Consider the following 13,420-nt stretch of genomic DNA (forward strand, 5'->3'; position numbering starts at 1 on the left):
GCAGGTGGTCTGTTTGTCATGGCCTGCTGGATGTTGGACTGATGTGCTGTTTTGAGGAGCAGTGTCCTGGGCAGTTGGACTTACCTGCAGTGGAGAGCAGTGAGGAAATGGACTAGGCCAGCCAGGAATAGGACTCTTCACCCTACACCCCAGTGGTCTAGAGGTAATGGACAAACCAGAAAAGAACTTAAAGGCTGCTTCACAGGAACTTTTTGGTCCACAGGAATTGATATATTTGTTCTTTTGATTTAGTACAAAGACTTTTTTGTACTGCTTTTGATGCTATCAAACCTCGAAGCACAGGCATTTTTCTAGTGTATACACCCACCTTTTTTGACTTAGTTATTACAAACTAATATTTGAAAATAGAGATTATTTTTTTTTTGGTCAGAGCAGGAACTCAGTTATTTAGCAGCCATGGCTTCTCTGCATTTTACTGGTAGCTTCAGCTAGTCATTCTGATTGGTTAACATACTTTACATAAGTCTGTATCTTAGATATTTGGGCAGATACTACTAATTAAAAACCATAGCTGCTTTTCACAAGAGCTTCCTAAATGGATAGCTGCAGAAGGAAGGGAACAGAGCCAAAAATCCCTTAAAAAAGAAACCACAGAGTGCCCTTGGATCAAGTTGTTTTAACCTCTTCATGTAACTCACTGCAGAAGTATTTTCCTGAGTAGTTAGACAAGTTCTGCCCTGAAGTCCAGAATTATTGGTGCTGTTCAGACTCAGGAGCTTCAGCTTATTTGGCATCGAATCTGCATTTCTGGCCATGTAGAATGTTCATCTCCAGAGGAGTGGGTACTGAAATCTCACACCTGCTGATGCGTGTTTCAGAGGGACTCCTCTTGTGACTCTGGTAGGATTGTGTTGTCGGTTTAAGCTCCAAAAGCTTGACAGAAGCTGTGCTTGACCTGTAGTTCAAATGCTAGAAACCTCCTGTATTAAGAGTTTAGATGACAAACTTGTGAAGCTACACCATGTGTATGTACATGAACGGTCTCTGTCCTACATACACATTCTCCCTGATACTTTAAATTGACATTAGTCTGGGTAACTCCATTCAAAACCCAGACACTAGGGTGAAAAGGAGGGAAATTCATGTTGGTTAGTTTGTTACCACTGTCTAACAGACATTACATTTTACCACTTAATCAGTAACTTAAGAGATGATTTTTGAGTGTCTGGTCATTTAAAACCAATGGAGGTTACACATTATCTGATACACAGTTTGTTCAGGAAATAAGAGGTTTTGTGGTTAGAAAATCAGGAAGTGGTGCTGGGTAGAAAATAAAGGCTGGCATTTCTTGATGCAGTCCTCTTGACACTTAAAAAGTGGTCAGTTGACATGCTGGGCTGTGGGTAGGTGTGTTGAGGAAAAGTGAGTTTGAGCCTTACCTGTTTATCAGTGTCACTGCTGTGGCTCCACTTGCTGTGTCATGAGGCTGCCACCTCTGTCAGTGTGATCAGTTTTTTTACCTGATTTCAGTCTTGCATAGGGGTTGGATCCTAGCTCCAGCTGGTTCTTGCAAGACTAGAATCCCAACTGAAGACACTTTTTAGGAGTATTGATAGGCAGTCAAGTAGAGCATGTATTTCTCTTTACCAGAAATAAGTACCTTCTCATTGACTGGTAGATTGTTTGGCCAGAGCAGGCTGTTTCGGCAATTAAAAAGATTTCTGTAAAAAAGTTTCTCTGAATCATTTGTGTGCACTGGTCAGATACAAAGTTCTGGAAGAGGTGGTAATAATCTGAAAGTTTATCACAGCCCATATGTATTATTCAGTGTTTTGCTGCAGATAATTAAGCATAGCAAATTCTTATGTGCATTTTATTGGGGAGGAGGGGGGAGGGTCGTTTGTTATTGGCCTTCAAAGCTGCTCCACTTTGGGGTACTGTGCCACTATCACTCCATTTCACTCAGTAGAATAGGTCAGGATTTGTCATGGTCTTTGAGGGTGTGCATGTGTTGTGGGGGGGGCCCTACGTTCACTGGTCTGATCCAGAATTCCTCCCCCACTTACTGCAAAGCCAGTAAGCCCAGAAAATTGATCATTGCCTTGCCAACAGATTTTTTTATTCCTGGCCAATCAAAATAAACATGCCATGGATAGGGAGAGGAGGGTGCAGACAATGAGGGCAAACACAAGTGACAATTGTCTTGTCAAAATATCTTCATGTTGGCTGCTAGAGCTTAGGCTGCCACTGTGCACTGGCCCATGAGGGCTTATGGAAGGGGTGGGTGAAGATGGGCAGTGCAGAGCACTGTAAGGCTGGTGATGCAGATATAACTCAAAATTAAGGGCTGATTTTTGTTGTTGTTGGTTGTTTTTTTCCCCCTCCCAGTTATAGTGAACCGCACCTGTTTGTGCAGTGTTTGAAGGCCATCCCTGGATTGTCCCACTGCTTGTTTTCCTACCTGCTTCCTGCCATTAGAGATGCATTTCTGACAAATGACAGACATGTAAATGTTTGTGCTGGTCCATGTCCCTGTGAGGCAAGTCAGGCAGCTCTGCTTCCAGTGTCCTAAGGCCTGTTTCCTGGTGTTGCATGGGGTGATAGGGGAAGTGCTGAACCTTCCTTGGGCTGACATCTCTTGTGCTTCTGAATGAGAGAGAAGTTTAGGGGGATTTAATCACCGCTCTCTGGAGGACCATATGGGATGCTGATGTTGCATCTGGTTCTGCCTAGGAGAAGAGCATGGAGTTAAGTTGTTTTTTTTTCCCAGCAAGAAGGGCAGGGGAGCAGGCTACAGACTGTGCAGGCAGGCAGGTCCTAGGAGGAGCACCTGGGTTTTCTTTCAAGTATATTTCTTCCTGGCATTTGCTGTTTCTCTTAAATTCCATATTGCTCAAAGTGGGCTTGAGCATCCCCTGCAGCTTTTTTTGATGTTTGCTAGACATGGTTTCCATTTAAGTAACTAGCAGGAATTTGAGAGCTGGTGACTTGCTAACCTTGATCAGTGTTCTGAGTGACCAGTAGGTCTCTGCTTCATCAGTCTTCCACCCAAAGGATGGCTTTGTTGAGGGTAACCTCTCAGCATGGCTTCTACTGATTAGTGGTCATTTCTTTAAGTTGCAAGAGCAGAATCTCTACAGTGACTTTGAAGAGAAACAAGTTCACACAGACGCGCTGGAGACAAACACAGGCTGAGAGTCACTTTTACAAGTTTCTTTATGAAATTAAATGTTGCCCCTGGTCTGGGGGGAAGATATAGTGCAAGAATGACGTACATGCTACTGAATTCAGATATCCCTGGATGACCTGACTTCAGTCAGCTACAGCATCAACAAGCACTGGACTTCCAAGCTCTGCAGGCAGTTTACACTCACACTAGCATTGTGTTGGAATGGGTGTCTTCCTTTCACTGCCACAGGATGTCTCCTAAGCTAGGGAATTCAGTCAGTATGGCTTCTAACTCTCACTATGGTAAGGCAAATCTTTCCTTTGACTAACCAAGGTTTTACTTACTTTTTTTTGGCCACAGTTTGAAACTTGAATACTTAAAGTGAGGCTCTTAGTGCCAAATTTAGGCCTTTTTAAAGTGGCTGGTTTTTTTAAAGGTGTCAAAAACCTGTAGCAATACCCCTTGAATTGAGGGTCTGTGGGAGTTTGCATAACAACTATGGTTTTAATCTTTTCAGAGTTGAACTGTAGACTCTTGACTTCTGGGAGCTAGGCTTGCAAATACTGACCTTGCTTTAAAAAAATTAATAAAATAAAACAGACAAAACAGGCATCAAGTTAACAACACCTGACAAGAACAATTACAGACTTACAAAATACACAGGTCTTACTTTTACCATAAATAAACACATTACAAACAGTGAACATTTTCATTGGCCAGGAAATATGGCAGAATGATGGAGAGACAAGAATCTCAGGAATTGAGTACAGTATTAATTAGGCACATTTTTCTCTTAACTTAGGTAACTCAAACCCACTAAAAGAGATTCTTGAACTTGACTCAAGCTGCAGGTTGATTGGCACAGTTTAATATACTATATAGTTAATCAGTGGTGTGGAACTAAAGGAAAGAAAAAGGTCACAGTGCAATACTCACTGTTGTCTGAGTGCCTGCAAAGGCTAACTGGATTAGTTAGGACTGTGTAGGAGGATCCTGTCTCTGAGAAACATGGAGAGGGGGTGAGCAGAGGACAGAAGGGTTTGTCCCTCCATGGAAAATGTATCATGTCAGTGACTCCAACCTGTTGCTCTGAGCCTGTCAGGGGACATGCAGCCAGCAGATCTATCAGTTGCCATCTGATCTCTGACAGCTGCCAGACAGCAGTGTGGTCACAGTGAGAAGGAGTGAATCCAAGGACAGCTGGCAACCACCATTTTTTTCAGGTGAAACATCAGGCTCCCTCCTGTGATCTCTTCCTGGAAGGCTGTGTCTCAGGTCCTGTGCAAGGCTGGCTTGATGGGACTGGCACAAATGCACGTGTGTGCAAGCACACACACAGTGTCTCACCTCAGAGCCAGCGCGGAAGTTGGGCTGCAAAACAAGTAGGGAAGGCCGGAGCACCTGTGCCATCCTCTAAACAAAGGATTGGAAGAACCTGGGCACCACCTCCCAGGACTGATGGATAAAGTGCTTTCTCAGCAGGGGTTCAGGCACAAACACGGGGCTGCCCTTATTTCCGGAAGGGTGTCAGCCTGCTGATGTTCTGCCAGAAGTTCGAGGGCTTGCGCTTGGGCTCTGCCAGCATGAAGACTTGCTGCTGAGGGAGCGTGGTGGGCAGGGTGGGATGCTTCTGGCGCATCAGAAAGTCATAGTATGGCCTGGTGACAGCTGTGATCAGGAGGAGATGGGGAAGCGTGTTAGTTGGGCACAGCTCCCTTCCCCACCCCCTGCCCAGGCCTTGTTACACTGCAGGGGTGTGAATTGGGTTTGTCTTGGTATTACCCTTAGTTTCAGCTCTGCTTTTTAGGATTAGAGTTGATGCTGTGGGAGTCCAAGAACTGTGAAGGATAACTGGCAGGTGTTCTGTCCTCATGACAGCAGGGATAAATAGCTGTAGCTTGTCATTAGTGACAAACTTCACTGGTGACTTCAGTTGTTTTGGGAGCAGCAGCTGGTGTGTACGTGCCTCTGCCTGTCACAACTTCCTGCACTGGGTTTCTGAGTCACGGGGGCCAGTGCCCAGCCTGGAGATAGGGCTGGCTTGTGAGGTCTCCTCTACTGTGGGCCCTGCTTTGTTAGAGAGTTCTGGTTTCCTTCCCAATTCTCCTGTATGCAGTGAAATCTTACTTCTGACTTGCAGCCAGGCTTTCTTACTGGTATTTAACTGCTGACTGGAACCACCGAAGGGATGCAGTTGTGGGTCCAGAGAAAAGGAAGTGACAGCCCTTCCTCTGGATATAAAGAATGGTGGTGGCATCACAAAATCAGGTAGCAGGAATCTTCATCTGACAGTGCTGCAGGCACAGGAGCCTTCCTTTCTCTCCTTCCTTTCTCTGGCTTGAGTTCATACTCCCTGGCTGCTGCTAAATATCTTCCTTGTCTCAAAGTTGTAATAAACAAAACAGCTCTGCCAGTGGGCATGGGCATAGCACCTGCCCATAGCATTCTGCGAGAATCATAGTTTTCAAAGCAACTGCCCATGCAGGAATAGTCCCCATTGCAGTGACCTTTGACCCATTTTGCATCCTGGGGATTACAGGACTCAACCTTGCCTTTTCACAAAGGGAATGCCATACTGCTAGGAGAGCCTGGCTTCTAGGGCCAGGCTGGGAACTAGCCTTGGAACAGAAGCTGCCTCATGTATGTAACTGTGGTTTCTGGCACGGTGCTCAGCAATTAGGTGCAAAGCAGCTCTCCTGGAGTTTTAAATGGCTGGAAGCAGGAAAACATTCCAATCTGCCAGGAATGATACTAGAGATTGCCACATTGGAGCTCACCATCTGGCCTTCTCAAGAGTTCGTTCCTGCGACTTCACTGAAACTGTTTCCCCATAGTAAGCGTGGAACCACCCCCCTCCCCAGTTCTCAACAGCACTTCTCTGGTCAGGTGTGACTCACCCTTAGGCTTCCCCGTGTGGTGCTGCTTGCTGGCGTTCAGCATCGCCTGCTTCTTCTGCACCTCTGTGATGGAAAAACCTGGCAGAGAAAACAAAGTTTGTCAGGAGGAGGTCCTCATTGTGTATCTTGGGGGAAGACATGGGTTGGCACAGACAGTAACAGAAATACAGGGATAGGAAAATGCCTGAAGGTCCTAAGATAAAATTACTCCCAAAGCTGGAAGGGGCATGTACTGCGTCCCCCAGTCTGTGCTCTCCCCCTACCTCTCAGGCCAGGTCTTCTGCCCTGCTTTGCTGGGTGATGAAGCCAGAACAATCCAGTTGTGTTTCAAATCTCATTAGATCACACATATCTGAATTAAGCAGGATTTGGACAAAACAATTAAAACCCTCTGTTACAATTAATGTGTTTTGTATAGATACTGCCAAGTTGGACACTGTACTGCAAAATACTGGAAGCTGTATGTAATGTATTGACTGTTTTGTCAGTCCTGTCTGAATTCATTAAAGATGCATCAGCCTCCCTGAGAACACACTGCAATGTCTGCTCACAGTGGTTTGTATTTGGGTTTTTTCTCAATCCCACAGATTCATTCAGAATATGCAGTTAAACAGCTCAGGGCTGGACTGGAGCATGGACTGGCTTCCCCTCTTTTACTTCTCTGCATTGGCTGGTGGTTAAAATAAAGAAGAAAAACACAAAATCAAACATTGCTCTTTCCATACCTGTCTCCTGGTCGAGCTGAACCTGTCTCCTTTCATTCTCAAATGCCTTCAGCCAGCGCTGCTTCTGCTCAGGCTTTTTTGCACAGAACAAGTGGACTTCCTCAGTGTCTTGGCAGTGCAGCTTAAATGCATTTTTCACGCTGATGTTGAAGTCCTTGTCCTTCCCATCTTCTACATCTAGTATTTCCATATCATCCATGTTGATCCGACTTTTATAATACAGGATATCCCGACGCAGGAGGTCCTGTAAGAGAGATCACACAGTCTCATACAGATGTTACTGTTTCCTGTCCCTTCCTTAAACATTCATTATCTTTGATATGATGGAGTATTACATGATGGTTTACAGTCCTGTAAGAAAAAAATTTTATACTGGATTTAAATCTGTGGAATTGCAAAGTGCTGAGCTCCTGTTGGCAGTGAGGGGAATCACATGTTGCTGGTGGGTTCAAGATAAACTGGTGTGCTGGTTTGGGCTGGGACAGAGCAAATTTTCTTCTTACTAGATAGAACAGCATTGTGTTTTGTATTTAGTATGGAATTTGGTATGAGAAGAACCTTGATAATACCCTGACATTTTTAGTTTCTTAGTTGCTAAGAAATCAAGGACTTTTTAACTTGCCATGTTTTGCTAGTGTGCAGGTGCACAAGAAGCTGGGAGGGAGCATAGCCAGAGCAACAGGTCCATATTGGCCAGTGGGATGTTCCATATCACACAAAGTCATGCTCTGTGGGTAGATGAGGGTTGACCAGGAAGTGTTCTTTCTGTCTTCCTGGATTGTGGTTCCAGGATTTTCTCTCCTCTGGGATTGCTAGGCAAGGACAGGCTGGGCCGTTGGTCAGTCAGGTGGTGAGCAGCTGCACTGTGCATCACAGTATCCCTCAACTACTGCTGTTATTATGAAACAATTTTTAGATTTTTTTTTAATCTCAAGTGATGACTCTCTTTGCTTTTACCTTTCTCAGTCTCTCCCCCCTTCCCAGGGGCTGGGGCAGAAGGAGCCACTGGGCTGCCAGGTTAAAACCAGGACAGCTGAGTTGTGGGCTGTCAGCTGCCCTGAAGAGCTCTGAGGGAGAAGCAAGCTTGTGTTGTTATTACACAAGATCCCAAATCCTCATTAAGCCACTGTCAGAAAATAGTATTTTAATCCTACAGTCCCAGTTAGCCAAAAAAAATCCTAATTGGCTTTTGGTTTTTGTGTTGGCAATGACAAGTATATTTGAGAGCAGTGATAAACTGCTTATGCCTAAGTCACTAGAGCTACCTCTGTATGCCATGGATTAGGCAAAATAAAAATTGGCTTGTTCAGTTGTGAAATTCCAATGGAAGATAACTTCCATTTGCTGTAGGAATGAAGGTTCTGTTACTTAGGCTGTGAGCAATAGCATAGGCTGTACTTGCAGACCTACACATGATAATATGGTCTTATTGCCTGTCAAGGCCCACAGCTGTCCAAAGCTGCAGTTACCTTTGGTTACAGTACTACTCTGATGTGGCAGTGCAGCTGAAAAATACATATTTTAGGAAAATGAGTAACAGTTCTACTTGAGTTGTGTAAGGTACATCCATACACTGAGCCTTGAAGCAGTGCAGTGCTTCCCCCTCTTGCTATAGGAATAAGGCCAGGAGTCAGTTCCTGCAGCTGTGGTCAAGTGCACAGAACACACCACGATGTTGGAGAAAAGACTGCAACAAATGCTCCTAAAAATCTCTGTGTCAAAAGCAGACGTGATCTCTTTAAGTATTAAGGAAACAAAGGGGGCTAGAAAGGGAGTTTGCTCACTCTTTAGCATTGTAATAGACAGCAATTGTGCCTGGCTAGTGAGGTTACCTTTTTGCAGCAGACAAGCTGGTGATCAAAGAGGAAGAACATTCTCTGTTGGCTCTTGGCTTGAGGGTGGGAGATTTTGGTTAATTCCCCAGAATAGATGAGTTCTGAGCTTCTGACTAGGACATCTTCACCCTAAGAACAGCACAAAGAACAGGTTGGTCTTGGTTGTCTGAAAACAGGAGGAGTAAGCCTGTGGTTTCATATGAGAACCTGAGCTTGGCCAAGGGGCCTGTGTTGTGTGGCTGTGGGCCCTGAATGCCTGATGAAGAAACTCCCCTGGGTGTGAGAGGGAGCCTCTGTGCTGAAGGATATCCCTCATCACAGGGAGACACTAGGAATGGGAAGTGAATAAGAACAACAGTGTTAAACAAGCAAACAAAATCTCCTTTTCCAGGGAGTCTGCTCAGGGTAGCTGATCCATCCCTGACAGGAAGGGAGGTGGTCTAGCTGGATTACCTGCTAGACCTTTTCAGTTGTATTAAAAGATGACATTTGGTTATATTTAAAGAAACACAGAAGGGCAGCAGAACTGAAGGTAGGGCTAGCTAGTAATCCTAAATCTTTCTGTAAGCAGAAGCTGTTGGAGGAAGGGGAAGAGGGGCAACACAGAACATTCAGTCCGTGACAAAAAAAGTCTCTTACCTCCCAGTCTTCAATTGAGCTCTGCCACTGAGCAATTTTGTCAATGTTCTCCAGCCGCCGTTTTCTCTCATTGATGAGCCGAGCCACGTTCTTCATGGCGTTTAAGGCAGCTTCAACGTCTTTGAAATCCCTAGGGCAGGGCAGAGGTGGTAGACATGACAAACTGACACATGTTTATTGTACCTATCTACACTCCAAAGGTTCTAGCATGGCCTAGAGCTGAAGAGCAGAAAACATCAGTCCCTTTTCTTTCTTTCCCTTGCCTTCCTTCCCAGCATGTTTTGCCAGGTTACAAAAGTTCTTGTCACTGCTACAGCCCAAACAATGATCCTTTCCAGTAGAGTCTTTTCACCCCAAGAACACAAGGCAAAGAAAGAGAAACAGATCACAACCACTGAGGTGAAACCACAGTCTTAAGTTCTGCTTAAAAACATTGGCAGGAATGAGCCCCATCCTAGATCCAGGGAGATGACTAAAGACAGAAATGCCTATTTTGTCATTGAATGTTATCATTATCACTATTTAATCAAAGCATTTTGGTCTGCAACTTCCCATGGTCACAGGGAGTGCTTTTTTATTCTGATCTCTGCTTTGGGATGAGGCTAGTCTCTGTTCTATTTAGTAACAGGAAAATGATGTATATTTAAAAGTTTGAAGCCAAGTTGTCAATTTTCGGTTTTCTCACTATGTAAGCAACCCTCACAAGATACCAGATCTTGGAAATAAGAGTCAGAGACTAAAGGTTTTCCCACCCCTATTATTTACATTCACAAATATTTCACAGACTGAGATTCTGAGACATAGTCAGAGTGACTTTTTTTCCCATGTCTGTTTATCCATGTTGACACTGTAGCCATTGCTTTCCAGACCTTGTGGGTTTTTCCCCCCTACATAATACAATATATTGATAATGCCACTGTTTTCTTAGAGGGACTGGTTCCGTCATGCATAGGTGAGTCAGTCCCGCAATAACTGGCATCATTTCCAACAGAGGCCGACAGTTTATCTGGAAGGGTAGGCCATAAGTTGATCTACCCTCTCACGCCCACACCATCTGCTGCCATAAGCTACTTCTGCTGAGTCTGGAGTAGCTCAGCAGGAGCTGTTCTGCAGGAGCTGTTCTGCACAACTTGTTTCTAACACCATTTTCAAAACATCTGTGTACTGCATGAAGGAGCTTTCTGTTCAGAGGTCAGCTTCAGAAGAACATGCTTTTAGATTTAACAAGACATGCTTAAAAACATTCTGAGAAATAGCAGTGCTACAATTAGGAAGGTAAGTCAAGCCACAATGGACCAATATCAACACTTCCCTTTAATACAGATTTTTTTTATGTTGTATTCCTGTTGCTAATTATTTCAAATGTTTGATTAAGTGGCATAGTTACCTGAGCCAAGGGCAGTGCATTCACCATGAAATGGAGCAACGGATACAGAGGCTTTTGAGCTAGTGCTGAAGAGGCAGCAGGTTGTGCATGGCCTGACTGCTGTAGGCAACATCATCCCACTAGGGAAGCACTGGGCAAAAAGGATTCCTGACTGGCATTCAGCCCTCTTGTGCCACGATGTACTTAGATGGAAATTTTGGGGTATATTCAACCAGTGTTTTTACAGAAAAGTTTTCAGCACCAACACCAGAAACATTTAACTCCAAAGTAGGTATCTGCTGGTATGACAGATACATGGGCCAAATAAAACAGAAAAGTATCATTATAAAGTGGACCTTGCAACTCCAGGTCTGGAGGAGGCTGATGGTAAAGCCCAGTGCTACTGTAATGAGAAATTATTTCTTCTAAAGAAAATTTCCCTGGTTTATACAAGGTAGCACAGAAGAATTGTGGTACCAGCGGCTCTTGGCAAGCTGCCCTCAACATATCCTGTGTTCCTCAGTTTCCTGGCTCCAGTCTGGTTCCTCCTATCCCCACCATGCTGACCTACCTGTGTTGGGGGTTGGTGTATTTGAGCAGTTCAGCCAGCTGCAGTGGATACTTGCAGATCTTCTGCACAGGGGTCAGCAGAAACCCGTCCAGAGAGATGTCAATCATCTTCTGCAGCAGGCGACAGGCTTCGAAGAAGTAGACATACTTGTTGACCTTGGTGAGGCGGGACAGCTCCATGCAGGCGTTGGGGTGGTTGTTGCAGTACTCAGAGTAGATCTGAAACTCCGTTTGCTGCAAGGGAAATGGAGGGGTTACCTGTCCACATTCTATAGGTTGATGGGCTCAATGTGAGTCCCCTGGGTAGGTCCTGCCCCTGTATCACATGGGGCTGTTGGGTAATTTGTTTTAAAGACTGGAGACCTGAAGCTGAGGATGGGCAGGCTGGACTACAGTTAATTACAATTACAAATTACAGCACATTTAATTTGGTTGGGTGGGGTTTTTCAAACACAGCTTCAGTTCTGCCAGATCAGTTTCTAAACCCTCTGGCCTAATCCATACCCCCTTCTCATGAAGTCAAACTTACTTACATATTCCAAGAAGCACGAGCCAACCTCACTCAAATGTGGGTGGTCTTTGTTGAATTTCTTCTCTAGTGCTTTAACAAATTTCTTCTGGCATCTGTAGATGTCCTCAATGTTCCCAAAGATTGTCTTTAGTTGCTCTTCTGTAAACATATCAGCTCTTTTTCGGCACTGCTTAATATAACCCTAGGAGGGAAACAAATCAGAAAACTTTCTGGGCAATTGCTCTGTGGCCTTTGGTTATCAACAGAAAAAGCCCATGGACTGTGTTCCTTCCTGTACCCCCTTCCTGCATAGGTGCATCCATGTTTTAGCTATTATTTCCTCTTAATACCAAGTAGAACATGGTAGAAATAGAAACCAAGCCACAGTTAACACCACTGCCTTAAACAACACTGTTACCCACGCTTGGAGGAGTGCCAGAGCAGCCTTCTCTCCTGCTAAGGACACCCATGTCTGTCTCAAGGTCACAGGGTATTCTGACCCCAGCACTGATCTACTGATAGATTTAGGCCAATTATATCCAGTTGTGGATCTATTTGGATGGCTGGATGTTAGGAAATGCCTGGTTGACTCAAAGGAGAAGGAGGAACAACATGGAGGGACATTGCAGGAGGGCAGGCTTGTTTAAGTGTGTGCTGCTTTGCCCCAGTTGTCTCTCCTGGAAGGCACTACATTTTGGTGTCATTTCAGTGAAGAACTACATTCCTGCAAAACTCTTATCAATTACCTTCATGTAACCCAGTGTATGTGACAGTCTGTCTCTTCTGGAAGAGGTGTCCCAACACTTTGTGTATCTGCAAGTGAAAGACCTAGGAGATGTTCAGCCTATTAGTTGTCTTGATCTGAGCATGCCTTGCCTGAAGGCCTGAGTTGCTGTCTCCATTACCTCAGAATGTATATTGAAGAGGACAGCCATGCTAGATATTTACTTCTCTCTGGCTTGGGAAATTCAGTTAATTCCTTTTAGTCAGAGGCCAAGTGGGTAGTCCAAACACAGAGGCATTTGGACTATTGTTGTAATTAATTGTTTCCTGAGCATGCAGCACCATGTAGCAGAGCAGGCTCTGATGGAAATGCAGTCATATTTCCAGAAAAGAAAAGTTTAGGGTCGCTCTCTGAGCAAGAATGGGACATACTCTATTATCCTTTAGACAAGTTCTTAAATTCTCTTCCCCCTTTATTCCCTTACCTCACAAATGTCCTTCAGATGCTTGATGTAGTCTCTCTCTGTGCTAATGATCTCATTGATGACGTTGGTCCTCATCTGATCCTTGGTGGTCTGCCCCATCCCGAAGCGGCGGGAGCCACTGCTGGAGTCATCTTCTTTGCCACCCTCTACCTTCAGAGGATAATCTTCCATGGGTTCATCCTGGTTTACTCGGAGCTGTGTCAGACAACACAAGATGTTCACTGTTTGCATTGCTAAACACAGCTCCTCCAAGGAGAAGAAGTTTGGGACAGGTGACTGGTAAGACAAAGACTGAGCTAGGATAAGGAGGGAAGAGGGCTGCTCTGTGTATGCTACTTGTAAACATATTTGCCCCTTGAGGAAGCTAAGGCCAGACAGTCAGTTTTGGGAGGGCATTTTCAGGCCACATGACAGCTGCTCCTACTGTGTGACATGGGTGGTTTTAAGCAGGCATCTCTGTGGATAGAAGACACAGGAATTATATGAGTCCTCAAGGAAGGATACATACAAAATCAGGACAGGAAATGGTTTATCAAATG

At 44.7% G+C, this 13,420-nt stretch overlaps 1 protein-coding gene across 2 annotated transcripts in view; it reads right to left on the minus strand.

The window, feature by feature from the left end:
* Positions 1-3,159: 3,159 nt before the first annotated feature.
* Positions 3,160-13,420, minus strand: part of ARHGEF4 (Rho guanine nucleotide exchange factor 4) — a 186,087-nt gene continuing 175,826 nt past the window's right edge. For both annotated transcript variants that reach the window (XM_051626519.1, XM_051626520.1), the window contains 8 exons: positions 12,882-13,076; positions 11,696-11,875; positions 11,164-11,396; positions 9,227-9,356; positions 8,585-8,716; positions 6,753-6,996; positions 6,028-6,105; positions 3,160-4,798 (listed from right to left, as the gene is read on the minus strand). In XM_051626519.1, the coding sequence (XP_051482479.1) occupies positions 4,641-4,798; positions 6,028-6,105; positions 6,753-6,996; positions 8,585-8,716; positions 9,227-9,356; positions 11,164-11,396; positions 11,696-11,875; positions 12,882-13,076 (1,350 nt within the window). In that variant the 3' untranslated portion in view covers positions 3,160-4,640. The remainder of the gene's footprint in view (positions 4,799-6,027; positions 6,106-6,752; positions 6,997-8,584; positions 8,717-9,226; positions 9,357-11,163; positions 11,397-11,695; positions 11,876-12,881; positions 13,077-13,420) is intronic.

This window comes from Apus apus, chromosome 8, assembly GCF_020740795.1.
Source record: "Apus apus isolate bApuApu2 chromosome 8, bApuApu2.pri.cur, whole genome shotgun sequence".
Taxonomy (NCBI): domain Eukaryota; kingdom Metazoa; phylum Chordata; class Aves; order Apodiformes; family Apodidae; genus Apus; species Apus apus.